Source organism: Cygnus atratus, chromosome 3, assembly GCF_013377495.2.
Source record: "Cygnus atratus isolate AKBS03 ecotype Queensland, Australia chromosome 3, CAtr_DNAZoo_HiC_assembly, whole genome shotgun sequence".
NCBI lineage: Eukaryota > Metazoa > Chordata > Aves > Anseriformes > Anatidae > Cygnus > Cygnus atratus.
In genome coordinates this window covers 49200114-49215559 of record NC_066364.1, presented here as the reverse complement: position 1 = coordinate 49215559, position 15446 = coordinate 49200114, and the positions used below count along the sequence as shown (strand labels likewise).

The following is a 15446-nucleotide window of genomic DNA, read 5'->3' as shown; positions in this document are numbered from 1 at the left end:
CTTTTAATGCGACCTTGTGGAAGTTTCTGCACAAAAGCTCTCTGTTTTCAGGCACACGGACCAACGTCACTGCAGCTTTCAAAGCACGAGCCAGGAGTGTAGGAGGGAGGAGAGGAAAAAAGGTCGTCCTTCGCTCTGTCCTGTAGATTTTGGCATGTGGCTCATACCAAATGGGGTTGTTAAGCTGAGTAGAAAAGAGCATTTTTAATCATTCTCTCATTTTATAGGAGGGACACTTTACTTCCATTAACAGCCCTTGGAGAATCCAATAAATTCCCAGTGGTGTTTTTCCTGCCTGGGCTTTAATTCTGCATAGAGATCTGGGCAAACATTTTGCCAAGCCAGAAGATGAACACAAGTCATGACAGTGGGTGGAGGCAGAACGTTACAGCTGAGAATGGCCGTAAGAGAAATCAGCATCAAATGACTGCTGCAAAGAAGGTGGCAATGGAAAACTGAAGGAATTTGTCCTTGTCTCGCCTTTTCTATGATGTTCTCAAATCCACAGCCCAGCACAAGATCAACCTTTTCCTTGAGCTGGCTGGCTTCAGCTGGCCACACAGCAGCAGGTCCTCTGGAGCAAACAGAGAGCCTCACCTTGACCCCTGCTTTAAATGAGCCCCACAACCAACCCCAGCAAGTTGGTGCTGCCCTTAGTGCTGTGAGCCCGGCATGCATTTGCTTCGCATGGACTTTTAGGATTCTTTGAACTAGGATGTGATCTGTTGAAGTCTGGTGTGTGCGTAATGGAAAGCTCACCAGTGTCAGGAGAGGTTTTGCTACACAACAGTATCCCAGGCAAGATTTAATTTATGAGCAGAAGAGACAGGACTGAAGCAATGAACTTCCATTAATGTTAAATTTCTTCCTCGCAGAAGTTTAGCACTCTGCTGCTAGGAAAATTCATGAATACTGGTGGAATTTCATATTTTTAAGGACTTTCTCTGAAGAAATGAAGGGAGCTGTAGAAATTTGTGGTAGAAAAAGTAGTAGAAATAGCTGTAGAAATAGTAGTAGACACATCAGGAGCCAAGTTTGATTCCAGTTATGAAGGCATAACACTCACTGCTCTCAGTAGGAATGTCATGCTCATACTCAAAGCCGGTGTTTTTGCTACTCCTTGCGTTATGTGGCAGCACTTTTTGCTGCGATGGATCCAGCATGATACATTTTCCCCTAAGACTATCCAACTTGCTTGGGGGACAGCAGGGAGGGGAGGCCGCTTGCTGCCCATCTCAAAAAGCAAGCATGCTTTGCAGAAGCTGTGAAACCACCTGAATGCATTTGCTGGCACCTCAGAAAGGCTGAGATGATTCCCCCGGCTGAACAGGAGCCGCATGCACGATACTGGAATTTTGATTTCCTTTTCCTCCCAACAGGAGCTGCTCACAGGCAGGTGCCTTTGCAGCTCATTCCTGGGGAAATAAATTAGTTTGCAACTCACTCCAGGTTGCTGGATGCTGGAGAGGTGAGAATTTGAAGGTGCCACCTTAATTCCCATTGACTCTTGTGCTAGTCCAGGTACCTGAGGTTTCCTGAGGTCTTTGTTTCAGTGTTGCCTTTTTCTCTGTCTTTAGAAATCCTCTGTTCTGTTTAAGATGGGCAGACTTACGTTTAAAGAGATGGGGGAGAGGCATAAGAAATGCAGCCGTTTGTTAAAACACAAAGGATAAAGGAAACACCAAGCTCCCAGGCTGTTCTTTACGGGGATCGCTCCCCGCATCCTCCCAAACAGAGGAAGGCCGATCAGCCTGGCGGGGACCCACACGAGATCAGCGTTTAGGGCTGTGGTTTGGTGAGGACCAGAAGAGCGGCGGGGTTCAGAGCTTTCCACTGAAGCTGTACAACAACAGCACAACAGCAAGCGGACGTTGGATGCTAAATATGGGAAAGACCCGATTTTTTTTTCCTGATGGACCTCATTTATTTGACTGCGCTCTGACAAAGCGTTTAGGAAAGCTTCAGTCCCTCAGCGTTTAAACTTCGAGCGGCTTTGGGGAGCTCGATCCCCTCACACTGCTGCGGGATTCTCCTCACAGCCACAAGCCTGCTGCCACCGGGCCTTCCCCTTCCAAAACTGACCGGCAGGGAGCCCGGGGGGCCCGGGTGTGAGGGCAGGGGGCTGGGGGCTGAAGGCTGGGGTCTGAGGGCTGGGGTCTGGGGGCTGAGGGCTGAGGGCCAGACAGGCCCCTCCGCCCCCTTCCCGCCGCGGTGCCCGGGGCCCGTGGCGGCCCCTCCCCGGCCGGCCCCGCTCGGGGCGGGGTCTCGCCGCTGCCCCATCGGCCCGGGCCCCGTCCCGCCGGCGGCATGAGCCCTGCGGCGGGGCGGCGATGCCCAAGGAGCGGCCGCTGCGGCGGGGCTCGGCCTTCCGCCTCTGCCTGCTCTCGGCCGCGCTCTTCCTCTGCCTCCAGCTGAGCATGCGGCGATCCTGGTGCCCGGAGGAGAAGCCCCGGGGGGCGGCGGCTGCGGAGCTGGCTCCCCCCCGGGCTCCCCCCCGGGGTCCCCCCCAGTCCCGCGGCACGGCGGCGCCCCCGGGCCGGCGGCGGGTGACCTACGTGCGGAGCGGCCGGCGGCGGGGCGCCCAGCCCGGCTGCTGCCCCCCGCAGCCCCCGGGCGGCCCCCGCAGGAAGGTAGGGGCCGGGGGAGGGCAGCCGTGTCGCGACAGGAGCCGGGGGGTGGCTCTGTGGCAGCTCGGGGGGTTGTCGTGTCAGACACCGAGGTGCTGGTGCAGACCTTTGAACGTGCGGCCGCCAGAGCCTGCCTGGACGGAGAGACCTCTTGGTCGCCTCCAGACACCACCTGGGCAGGTGTCCCCTGCCCTGCCCGTGTGCAAATCCGCTCTCCTCTCTTTGCACATATTCCCCCAGTAGTTTATTTAAAGCAGAGGTAATCAGTGAGCTCTTGCGTTTTAGATTTTCTCTTGTTCTGCCTCGTCTTCCATGGGGAGCTGTGATGGGAAAAGGAAACCGCTGGTTTCTCTCCCTGGTTTCCTGAAGGCTTTAGAAGGAGAAATGAGATGATGCCTTACATCCTTCACCACCATGGCAGTGATGAGGATGACGTTGTCGCGGGGTGGCATTGTTCTTCAGCATGATAACCACGTGGCATCCTGGCGTTGGTACCTTGTTGAGGTGTCTGCATCTCGCAGTGTCAGTTTTTGTGGCTTTTCTGGTCAATGTTGAGTTAGCTGGTGTTCTCCTAAAGCCCAGCTTTTGAATGATTGTAATTATGGGATAATTTTAGCATTCATAGGAAAAAAATTGTTATCACGTGGATTCAGATAGCTTCTTGAAGACATGCGCTAAGCATGGCATCAAACACAGGAGACAAAAGTAAAGCACTCCCTGAACCTGTTTCATGATCTTTTTGAGGAAATCAAAGGGGAGAACTAGCAATACGAGAGAGCGCTCATCGCACCAGAGACCTAGCAGTGCTTCGTGGTGTTGGAGAGCTCGAGGCTCCCTCGTCCCACAGTATGTTTCCATGCATTTCCAGGTGACGTGCTTCAAACATCACTGCTGTAGGGTCATGGTGTTTGGCACATTGCTGATGAGGCTTCAATTAAATCCCAGTAATTAATTCAAGTGAAAAATATTAGGAAATATAGAGTAGAGTGGGGTTGCCTGTTTAAGTCTGAGACCACAAAGTTGTCTCCATGTTCAGCCCTTTGGCTGAAGCATGTTGATTCAGACTAAGAAAATCTAATCCTTGAAGTGAAGATAAGGCTGTGGAGATAGTGGGAGTGAAATTCTGGGAATTTCTGGTTTGAGGAGAGAGTCAGTAAACGAAGACATAGGGGAAAAACCTGAAGAGAAAATAAAAGTGGTCTGAATACTGCCATTTTTTCTTGTTGACGTGGCGATCAGGTACAATAGCTTAAAGAAGAGGACTGATTCATTTGGGTTTTATTCTTATTTATAGGCTTGTCACCAGGAAATCCTTTACTTCCCTAGGTCACTTCAGACTGTTCTAAGACAAGGTGAGGGCTCTTACCAGGCACGGACACTCACACCAGCGGTCTGTGGCTTCTTCCAGCCCTGTTGGAGAAAGGTGGCAGCACCAGACTGCTGCCAGCAGCTGGCTGGTGTGCGCAGGTTTGGGCTGGTGGAGAGGGATGCAGCCAGCTCAGCTGTGCTTTGCCAGGTTGGGATTGTCGTTTGCCATGGGTTTTGTATGCTTTTGCACGCTCCATCTGTCCGTAAACCACTGTCGGTCCATTTCTGAAGTCTGCAGGGGCTTTCAGGTATGTTTTTCCTCGCTGCTGGTTTAGTTGTTGGAATATATTGCGATGTGTGAGCCAGCAGGATGGTGGTGGTAAAAAATCAGCTACGGTGAGCTGTGCTCCGTTTCCTTCGTGTCGTTTCATTACAACTCTGCTTCAGCTTACATCACTGAATTAAAGGAAAAGGCTGATGAACAGAAAGTTTCCATCAGTCTAGCTGAATATCCTACTTTCTGGCCTTATAAAAGAAATTGCAAAAACACACAGGGAAATTATCTGATGACTACTTTGAATTACTTTAAAGTTTCCTGAAGCAGAGTTCTGTCATTTATTTCTCAAGCAGAGCTGCAGTTAAGCAAACAACAGCGCCAAAAGGGTGGGAAAGAAAGACCCAGACAGGGTGGGAAAGATGGAGATTTGCCTGTAAGTGGCCCTTGTGTCTGCAGGAAATTGCTGGTGTAAACGTGTGCTTTTCTTGATCACGGATAAATCTCTTTGAGTGGACAGAGGGACTGTATGGCAGATGGAAGGAGTTTACCACCGAGGTTACAAGTGTCTGTGCATTCCTTAGCACCTAAGGTGCATGTATGAAAAATACTTGTGGAAAACCACAGGGAATAAAGTCACTGTTGGTGCTCTTGCTGGAAAGTAATAGTCAAAGTTTGGCTTTCTCGATGATCTTCTGAAGAACATGGAGAGTTGCATGATGTGCTGCAAATGTAAAGCAAACAGAAGTTTGTGATCCCATTTGCAGTTTGGTGGGAGTGCTTAAAACTGTGTTGTTGATAATAAAATGACCAAATATGTTTATAAACTGACTCTAAACTCTGCTTGTGTTGAGCATTGGTATGGGAATGTACAGAGCAGATAACAAAACTCCAGCTACATGTAAACAATTTAAATTCTGACACGTGTACCAGCTCTTGTAGTAGGTATCAGTGAGATCTGCACTCTCACCGACACCCACAGACATCGGAGGCAAGTTTTAAAATGTTATTGCAGGGTGTGACAGTAAAAACAACAACAACAACAACCAACTAAAATATTGCATTTGGAATTTGAAGTAACAGCAAATTCTTATTGCAGTAATTGCAGTAAAAAGCCATGTTAGGCTCTTGTGTTCTGAAATGGGGGGGAGCCTTTTCCATTAGGCTGCTTAGGAAAAGTTGGAGTTATTTGACTTCTAGGCAGATTTATTTCCATGTAGGAGGAGGAGAAGAAAAATGAAGTTTTACATGGTGCAGTACAGTTATGCACAGGAAAAAAAAAAAAAAAAAGATTTTAGTCTGGGCAGATGTTTTAAGTTCCTGCAGTTGTCCTTGCCAATGCTGGCAAGTTCTGTGACTGTCTCTCCTAAAAAACGAGGTTTGGGTTCCTGCTTTCTGCATGGGTTTGGCTGGGTTTTACAGTCCAGGATTCCTGGGAGGTGGACTTGGTGTAATGCTTCAAGTCACAAGGCTGTAGCCACAGGTGGATTTCTGAAAGCGTGCCTTCTTTAAGACTAGAAGGAAACAACTACATTTTGTTTTAAAACAGTAATATCCGCTGTAAACCTCTCTGTCTGTTTGGGCTATTCAAAGGCAAGGAGTGTGGCAACTGCCCAAGTTAACCTGATGACAATGGATGCTCTTTCACATCTATGGATATGAAAATCTTTGCCTTTGGTGATTTAAAGCTAAGATTTTGCTGCGTGGGTCCATTTGCATTTTGTCTGCAGTTACAACATATATTGAAACATGAAGCATCATTGCCTAAAACAGAACAATTTTGTGGCATTGTATTTTTGTAGGCATTACTTATACTTGTATACATTCTTATTTTTGTTCTTCAAAGATAGAGACTAATTGTTTTTCGCTGTTTGTTGGATGGTTGTTTCCCCCCTCCCCAAATAAGAACTATATCCAGAAGGCTACTGCTTCTCTTCAGCAATGACTGATGCATTCTCATCTTTAATGGAGTGATATCTTCAAAGCAATGGGGAATAACTCTTTTATAGTTTTTCGGTAGTTAATAATATGGCAAGTTCAAAATGACTCCAAGCAATTTAGCATTGCATTAATGCTAAGGTTTTACTTACAATTTAATTTTTATTTTTACTTTGAAAATGGCGATGCTACTTTCACTTATGTCGGTGATATGTAGGGCTTCTGCGAAGAGTCCTTTTGAATTGTTCTGTGAATCTGGTAAGCAAATGTATTAGAAGTTTTCATTTTACTTGTATGTATATTGTTTTTAAGCTGACTTCACATCTTTAAAATCTGATAAGCTTTGGATACTACTTGGATAGGGGGTTACTCTGCATCTTGATGGGCAAGAGCCAAAATTCTTGGAGAAAACTTGATCTAGTCTTTGACTTTGGTGAAGTCAAATACATATGTCTGTTGGAGAGTGAATAATGTCTTAGCTTTTACAAACATGGACTGCAGCTATGATTTGGTTGCAGAAAAAGAGTGTAACACTGAAGAGCTGGGAATTACTTCACTTGAACCTGGGCACCTCCGAGCTGACCAACTAGAGAGAGTGTCAATGGGAGGGAAAAGATCTGAAGAGGTACAGGCAGCCAGACCTCTAAGGTTTAACTTAGAGGTTTTTTAACATAGACCTCTTGTTTTAAATAGAACAAAGTACGTTATGAGAGGAGTGTGCCAAGGCTCTTCAAACTCAAAACAAAATTGTTTTTTTGGAGGACATAATGACCAATTGTTCCCTAGGTCCACCGTAAGCGGGACAAGAAGTAACTGGCTTCATTTTCAGGCGAGATGTTAGGAAAATGTTTTAACTCTCCAGTTGGGTAAGCAATGGAAAGGCCCTCAGCAAAAGTGTGAACTTTGGCGAGACGTCCGGCGAAGCTCTTAGCCGTGCTGCAAGGCATGGAGGTAGAGCTGAGTCAGCCTCCTGAGGTCACTTCCACACTTACCTGCCCCGCAATTAGCGAAGCAGTCTGGCGGGCAGAGTGTGATTATCCAGTCTGGAATTAAGCCTGAACAATGACCTAATGTCAATTTAATAAAAAGAGGTGATGGGGTCTTTAAAGGCTCTAAGTGGTCATTGCTGTGGCTTAATACCTCACTGGAGAGACCAGACTCCTCCGTAATAGTCCTGTGCTGACTGAGTGGCCCCAGAGGAAGGAGCATTACTTGACAACTTTTTTCCTCTAGCGCTTGGAGGTCTCTTAGCAAAGATAAACCGACCCAAAGTTGCTAAGCTTGTAAGATTCGCACGAGGTAGCAGCTTACGGCTTCGGGCCATTAGTGCCTGGGGAACAGCTGTGAGAGCCTTGGTCTTTGCTCAGATATTCAGGCTTATAGCACAGGCTGGGGGAAAGGTTATTGTGTTTGGAAGAAAAGACCGAACTTCTGTTGATAGCAGTTCTCAACAGCCGACCATCACATCTCGGGAGCACCAGCCAGCTCTACCGCTGGGTGGGGACAGCTGAGGGACCAAAAGGTACAGGGAGAGCGCAGGGATCCTTCCTACTGTCTCTGACAAAGAACATCGCTGGCATTTTGCTGTATTTCAGCCACCAATTAAATGTATTTACGGTAGACTGTAAAGAGGAGGTGGTCGTCTTGTTTCTGACAGCGATGTTACTTGCAGGCTTGTGAGGCAAATGGTCACTCAGAATAACCTTGATTCTTACACGCTTTGTATTACCTGAAATAGATTTGTCCTCCATGAATTTTTGAGAAGCGGCTGGGGAATATTATCTTTCAGAAGCATTACAGCTGAATGAGATGTAATTATACCCAACAATACAGATTTCTTTCAAATACCTACTCACGACTTTCTTTCTCCTGTATAGAGAATAACTTTTCGTAGATAGCTGTGGCACAGAAAAATTGTTTTTAGGGTATATAAGCTTCCCCATCTAAAGACGTAACCCAGAGATGGAGGCGGCAAGTTCTCCTTTTGGTATCTTGTTCCATAATTGGCTGTTTTGGTAGTTGTTCCAGCTTTTTCTTGAGCCAACCTGGGCGGTCTGTGAGCCCCATGCAGAAAGTGGATCCTTCATGACTGTGGTAGCTGATGGAGGAAGAAGACCACGCTGACCCGATCCCATTTGCTGTCCTCAGCTCAGACTATTGAACTGGGCTGCTGCCAAGGGAAGTGACCGGTTTTCCTGTCCTCCAGCCTGTGCAGCGATGCTGTAGTGAGTGGCTGAGTAGCTCTGGGCATGGCCTGTAGGTCCCACAAGAGGGTGGGGATTGAGTAAATATTTAACTTGGTAGCCAGTAAGGGTTTCATCCCAGCGCGTTCAGTCAGTTCACATCAGCACTGACCCATCTGTTAGAGCTGTGCATGGTAGGTGCTCGTGTGCCAGACGTCTCTGTCACGCTGAAGGGAAGACTTCAGCGACTCCCACTGGATTTTATCCACGTGCTTTGACGTCTCCACTGAGTCTCCATCGATGTAGGTGGTGCAGCGTGGGACCTGGGGCAGCGCTGTGCTCCAGAGACACCAGCACGTGACAGCGATGGCTGTCACTCACAGCACAGCCCGGATAAAAGACTGAATGCGTAGGTGAGAAAGTCTGTGCAAACCACCACTCATCTTCATGGCATCCGCAGTATGCCCCTCTTATCGCGTGTTCTAATATTAACTCGGAAATCTGTTTGTCTTGGACGGCCGCTCAGCAATCCGGAGCTGCGTGCAGTGGATGTGAGTCACTTAACTAACTCGAGCGTTTTCATAGCTGGTAGATACTTTTGAGTATGATGAGACATTGTCTAGAATCCTTCCGATCTGCTGAAGTCTAAGACCAAATACAGTTTGTTCAGTGGAGCAAGTAAAAAGGAAAAAAAGAGCTTTGATCTTTTTTTTTTTTTTTAAATTGTGGTAACGCATGTATGTGCTGGAATCTGTTATGTTGCATTGCTCACCCTGATGTTGGTGTTCACGTTGCTGTATACAGAAGTGACAGTGTGACACGCTGTCCTGTTTTGAGTAAGCAGATTTCTGATGGAAGCTGTGTGTGCAAATGAACTGGGTGAGGTAAGCGAAAGCCAAGATTGTGAATTCTCTCTCGTGATAATACGTCGGTCCGCTTGAGCAGGAGAGGGCTGTGGCACTTCCAGACATGTAGGCAGTACTGAATGTCGGACCTTAAATGACACGTGCGTTCCCCTGCCTGATCTCTTTCTGCCCTGTCTCTGTCTGTCTTTCTTTCAGATGCGCTGCTCGGCTCGGGCGTGGTGGAGAAAGGCACCAGCTGCTGCTTGCTGAGGAGCTGCAGTGTCGGGGGGGGGTGACAGGGTGTCCGTGGTGTCTGGTGGCCTCCTGAAGAGCACAAGTCCTGGGCCTGGAAAGCTCGCTGGCTCTGCAGGAGGCCCTCCCTTTATTTATTTTCCTTTCTTTCTTTTTCATTTTTTTGCAACGTTTAAAAACCAGCCCTGTGATTTATGCCCTCCGTGACACATTTGTAAATCCAGTAAATAAACCTTTCCTTGTCTATGTAATGATAAACGTCGTAGTTCCAGCAGCTGCTCCCACGTGTACAGAAAGCTTGTTTCTTACCAAAGTCTTCTCCATATGCTCTGCAGATGGGAAGAAAATGGCTTTGCGGTGCTCTTTGAAATTCAGTAGCATAGAGCTGCCTGGTCTGTACAAAACCCAAATCTGAGGAACCCTTGTGAGGATCCGACTGCCTTGGGTTTTAGATGCAAAATCTCTGGTTTTATATGCTGGTTGTGGAAAGAGCTAACCAAGAGCTCACGTAACAAGGGACCTGCTGGCGTTTGCTTCAGGTTCCACCCTCTGATGGGTTTGAGGTGCAGCTTCAGGTGCACTGCTGTAGATTTGCTGGCAGTGACAGAATCCTGGGTGGTTTCCAGGACTGATTTGTGGCTTCTGCAGACGAAAGACATTGAACACTCTGCCCATCTTGGCGTGTGGAAAACAAACCTGGCGTGCCTAACTAGGAAAGGCCTGCGGAGAGCCAGTTAGACAGCACATCTCTTGGGGATATTGCTGAAACAGGGGATGCTCACTGTTCTTGCTATCGGTTTTGACAAGGTAAGAAGACGCTGTTTTTTCTTTCCTGACAGGCCAGTCTGCTGGGAAAAATTAACCTGGGCAAAAAGTAAGCAAAGAAGCGCATATCGATGACATACCTGGGGCTGGAAGTGGCTGGGAAATGTGCACAGTTTGCACTGATGTTAGGGCAATGATGTTAGAGCATGAGCATTCGGGGGTCACCCCTGCTGCTGATTAACGGGGAGCTTCAAAGTAGGGTGCCTTTTGTTTAGCATCCTCTTTCGTATTTCACAAAGAGACAGTGTTTGAAATGGTAGGGGAAGAGATGGCAATGTCTAATGATACAGCATGTAATTTTAAATATTGCTTACCACGTAAAAGCCTAAAAATGATAAGAATTGGTTTGAAATCCTTCCTATCCCCTGCAGAGTCGGCAGCATTAGTGGAGGATGGAGATTTATCCCAGAGATGAGCACTGCAGGGTAGGAAGTTGTAGAGACTGTCTGAAAAAAAAAAACAACAAAGGAATGATAAAATTTGTTAATACCAACACGTCTCATTTTGGACTTTGCTCATTTATGTTCTGCAGCACTGGAAATTTCAAAAAAAAGTGAACTTTGTTTCATCCTGAATAGGGCACAGTAATAGTGTCTTGTTCGTTTTCCCTCACTCTTCTGAGAAAATTAAGCAAGAAGCAATTATGTGTCAATTGGCTGCTGCCGAGCTGCTATGTTTCTCCTTAGTTATATGTCTTGATGAATAGTTTGGTCTCGTAGTTGTTATTCATTATGATGTCCGTGGGAATTCTGGGTACCTCACAAGTTCAAGGTCAATCCACGTAGCTGGCTAGCGCTATATTCTGTGTAATGTTTAGCATTGGTGATCAAACGTTGGAAAATGTCCTTCACTGAAGAGGATGGTGCAGATTTGCACAAGCGCATCCACCACAGGCTTATAATACTTGGGTCTATACCTACTTAGCTTGAACAAAAAATATTTTATGTCCTTTGAAACTAGCTTTATTTCCTTCTTTACAAATTGGAGAATAAACGCGTGTCATGGTTTTGGCTGGGATAGGGTTGATTTTCTTCATAGGGGCTTGTGTGGTGCTGTGCTTTGGAATTGTGATGAAAATAGTGGTGATACCAGAGGGATGTTTCAGTCACTGCAGAGCGGTGCTCGCACAGAGCCAAGGCCTCTCCTGCTCCTGGTGCTGCCCGGCCAGCGAGGAGGCTGGGGGTGCCCCAGGAGCTGGGAGGGGACATGGCCAGGACAGCTGGCCCAGGCTGCCCACAGGGATGTCCCACACCCTGTGGTGCCGTGCTCAGCGACAGCAGCTGGGGGAAAGGAGGAGGCAGGGGGGACGTTGGGGTGATGGCGTTTGTCTTCCCAAGGAGCCGTGCCGCAGGGTGAGCCCTGCTCTCCTGGAGGTGGCTGAACCCCTGCCTGCCGATGGGAAGCACCAAATGGATTCCTTGTTCTGCTGCGCTTGTGTGTGGCTTTTGCTTTGCCTAGCAAGCTGTCTTGGCCTCCACCCATGAGGTCTGGCACTTTTACCTCTCCAGTTCTCTCCCTGATCCCACCTGGGGGCAGTGAGTGAGTGACTGTGTGGGGCTGAGCTGCCTGACGGGGTTAAACCACAGAATGTGCAATCTTACATTTAAACACCTAGCAACTTGTAAGCCAGTTCTTGTTCATTTTCTAGAAGGAGGGAAATAATTGCCCAGTGGATGGTCAGTCTTGCTTTGTTTGAAAGACTTCTACATAGCTCTAGATGGTGGGTAGTAATCCATAATCATATTAACAACAAGAAAAGGAATATGTATGCATTTAAAGCTAGTATACATTTCATTCTAGGGAGCTCCATTGCCTTGTTTTATTAACTACCATGTACATGAGATAAGTAGTTGAAGAAGTAAGTGAAGTTTGGCTGTTAGAGCCATCCCTGGCTGCCCAGCAAAACGCAGTATGATCAAGTGAGCTGGTGGTGGGTTGAGGGACAGAAGCCCCTAGGTCTCTGTTGTGATTTATCTGTCTGTCTCACCTAAGGTTTTATGCTGTCAAAGCTAAATACCTGTAGAAGTCCTGCAGCCTTTTAGTTTACCCAGTGGTAAGAATTAATGTTTACTTCCTTTGTGATATTACAGAAGTTCAATTGGAAATAGCGCCTTCTCCTCCCAAGGCACAGAAGGCCCTTGTTACCAGTAGGAGCACGACCATTCATGTGATTTATGGCGGGCTCGCTGGAGCTGATCTTTTGCTTATGGCTGTGGCACCTCTTTTATGTCTTTGTTGGATGAAATTCAGGGATGAGCTGGTGTGTTTGGGGCTACACAGATCTACTGATCTTCCACTGGTGTGGATGCATCGCCAGTACAGGCTGGTGGTGAAGGGGTTTTCTGATGCTTCAGATTGCTCTGTGGGGTAAGAAGTGTGGTGGATCATTTCCTTTTAGACACTTGCATTCCTCTTGGAAGAGAGAGAAAGCTGTGCAAGTGTGAAACACTCTTATTTCTGTGGAAGCATTTTTACTTTAAAGCACTTTTTTTTTTTTGGCAGGTTCTTAGCCTCAGGCAAAGCCAGTGGATGGGCTGCCAGAAACATCCCTATCTGTAAATCGTGATTAGAGTGCTGGAATTTGCACAAAATAAACTCGGCTTATCTGGCTAGCTGAGTATTTACTGATGAATTCTGTTTGTTGTAGCCTGTGGTTTGAATATTGAGACGAAGCCAGCCTAGGGGAAGACAGCTTTCTTTTTTCTTTTTTTTTTCCCTGTTGTGTGGATTATGACATCTCCCTTATTCTCTCAACCAAGGAATCTCAACTTCATTTAAAGCAGGTAGGCATACTGATTGAAACCCTGGTCTTGGCTCTGCTTAGCAAAAGTCTAAATTTGACAAGCAATGAATGTCAGTGGTTGCTCTGTCTGTTTCTGGCTGTTATTCTTATGTGTTGGCAAGCAGGTACTGCAAATAATTCAGCCGATTGAGTATTACACTGCTTAAGTGGTTTGGAGAATTTGCCTCCATAAATTTCAGTCTGTTCTAGCTCCTGGTTTTATCTCCATCAGATGAATTATCACCCTGTCAGCCTCTGGATAGTGCTGGAATTCTGCTGCCCGATTTGTTAGTGTTTTTTTTTTTCCATAACAAAGAAATCCCAATCGCTGTGCTACATGAAGAATAAATTAGATGCAGTGCTTTCTGAATTCATAAGCATCTACAGAATAACATTTTGGCTGGTGCTCTGATACAGGTGTTTTCTGTAAGCCACGAGCCTGCACCCAGGCTGCTGCAGGTGAGTAAGCAGAGTCCAGGTCAGTGGGTAGATTTACAAAGGGGGTGTCCACAGCAGCCAATTTAAGGCTGGAAAGCTGGTTCCCAACAGCCGTGTCCTACTGAAGCCAGGGATTCATGCTGAATTCAACAGAGCATTAGTCACCCCAAATCCTCTGCATATCTGGCCCTGTCATGTTAGTTTTGGAAAGGACTCCTAACTTCCCCAAAGCCACGTCATATAGCTCAAGTGGCATACATTCTGCCACTTCATGGGGTGCCAAGCAGCCTTTATTTTTTTCCCTATGCAGGCTGGGCCCAGCCAGGCCCCTGGGGCACGGCCATGGCGCTCCTCCCGGCACGGGGCCTAGGCCGCGGTGGCGAGGGACCCGCTGTGTCCCCCGGCCTGCCAGGCCTTGCTGGAGGGTGGCCACGGCAGATCAGGGCTGTGTATGTGTGGCTGCGTTTCATGCAGTCAGCTGGGAAATGGGGAGCAGGAAATGAATGTTTTCTTCATTTCGTGGCAAAACTTTGCATTCAGGAAGCGTCGCTTCTTTCCTTTCCCCTGCGAACCAGGAGAGTTTGACTTCAGGTGCAAGCCTCAGCCTCGGGCAGCAAGTGACGCTGACAGGCTCTCGAGCAAAGCCCTGGGGGTGATGCTGAGAGCTGTGTGCGTGGGCTCTGGCCCTGGGCAAGCAATGTTAGCTGCCCTGCAGCGTCCTGGAGGAGGAGATGGTGCCCAGGAGCTAGGTGCATCCTAGGGTTTCCCTCCTCAGTTAAATACAACACACCCATCCAGGCATCTGTACACCTCTGGCCACTGAACTTCTTCAAGCGCAAGTCACATCGGAACCTCATTTAAATTGAAGACATTCCCTTATTAATGCAGAAAGCATTTTTATTGCAGCACCGCTTTCCATCGGCGGGATTTGATTTGGTAAATAGCCTTGCTGCAGGGGAGAACCTGCCTGCATTAATTATGTTGCTTGCTTGTCTTGGCACAGGACTTTTGTTCCTCAGCCTAATGCTCCGTGGTCAAACCTCAGGATAATGCACGGCAGTTTGATAGCACTGGGGTCTGTCTGGGAGGGACCCCATACGTGGTCAGCTTGTTCCACTGCACACAACTGGTACCTACAGGGAACAAAGCAAGTCTTTGGTGGCTGGATAGAGACGGCTGTGTGCTTGTCTGCAGTGTTGTCAGAGATGCCTCCGCTTTAGATAAACTCCAAAAAATAAAGATTAAAATAAGGAAATAGAAATATTTTCTATACAAATTCTTTCTAGTTCCTTACGGACCTCATGCAGCTCATGAAAGTTTCACTGTTGGAGTGGAAATTCTCAGTTTTGGTGGCAGCAAGATCAGATTCTAGCTGTGCTTGCCCTGTGACACTCTCCATATCTTGTGCTTCAGATGAGATTTCTGCAGTATGGTTTCTTTGGTGCAAAATGCTTGTTTAAGGAAGCCAAATGGCAAAGAAAAATAGAAAATAATAATAATTTTAAAAGAAAAAAAGAAACAGTTCAGACCTGTAGAGACGGGATACCTATAAAAGCAGCCATGTTAGAAATTAATTCACTCAGATCTTTAAATATGAGTCACGGTAGAAGCCTGTATTTTAAGTTACAGCCTACTGAACCTGTGCTTGGCCCAGCTACTTTGACATTAATGATGTGGAGTAGTATATTTTTGTAGTCGTACCTCTTGTGAACCTTCTGTGTGCTGTAATTCTGTGTGTTGTATTCTGTAATGCTGATTATGTTTAGCTAAAGGGGAACTTTCTCAAGGGTTTTTCTAAAGGAGGTCTGTGCTGAGGCGTGCTTGGTCTTTCCTATTGACACCTCTGCTTTGAGGTGGATTTTTTTTTTACTTGTGCCACGTCTTGCTGCTCCAAATGTAAAACATTCGGAGTTATTCAGCCCTGCTGAAGAATAAAGTGCAGTGAAGCATTAGGTCGGGCTTGCAGCTGACGAG

At 47.1% G+C, this 15446-nt stretch overlaps 1 protein-coding gene across 7 annotated transcripts in view; it reads left to right on the top strand.

The window, feature by feature from the left end:
• The first annotated feature begins 2284 nt into the window (after positions 1-2284).
• The window catches only part of METTL24 (methyltransferase like 24), a 42651-nt gene continuing 29489 nt past the window's right edge, over positions 2285-15446 (top strand). For 2 of the 7 annotated variants that reach the window (XM_035564791.2, XM_050709675.1), the window contains exon 1: positions 2285-2630. In XM_035564791.2, the coding sequence (XP_035420684.1) occupies positions 2331-2630 (300 nt within the window). In that variant the 5' untranslated portion in view covers positions 2285-2330. Of the gene's footprint in view, positions 2631-8459; positions 8744-8778; positions 8882-9013; positions 9215-9314; positions 9337-10186; positions 10235-15446 lie in introns of those variants that run through there. The other 5 variants (XM_035564795.2, XM_035564792.2, XM_035564794.2 and 2 more) reach the window with 5 other exon arrangements.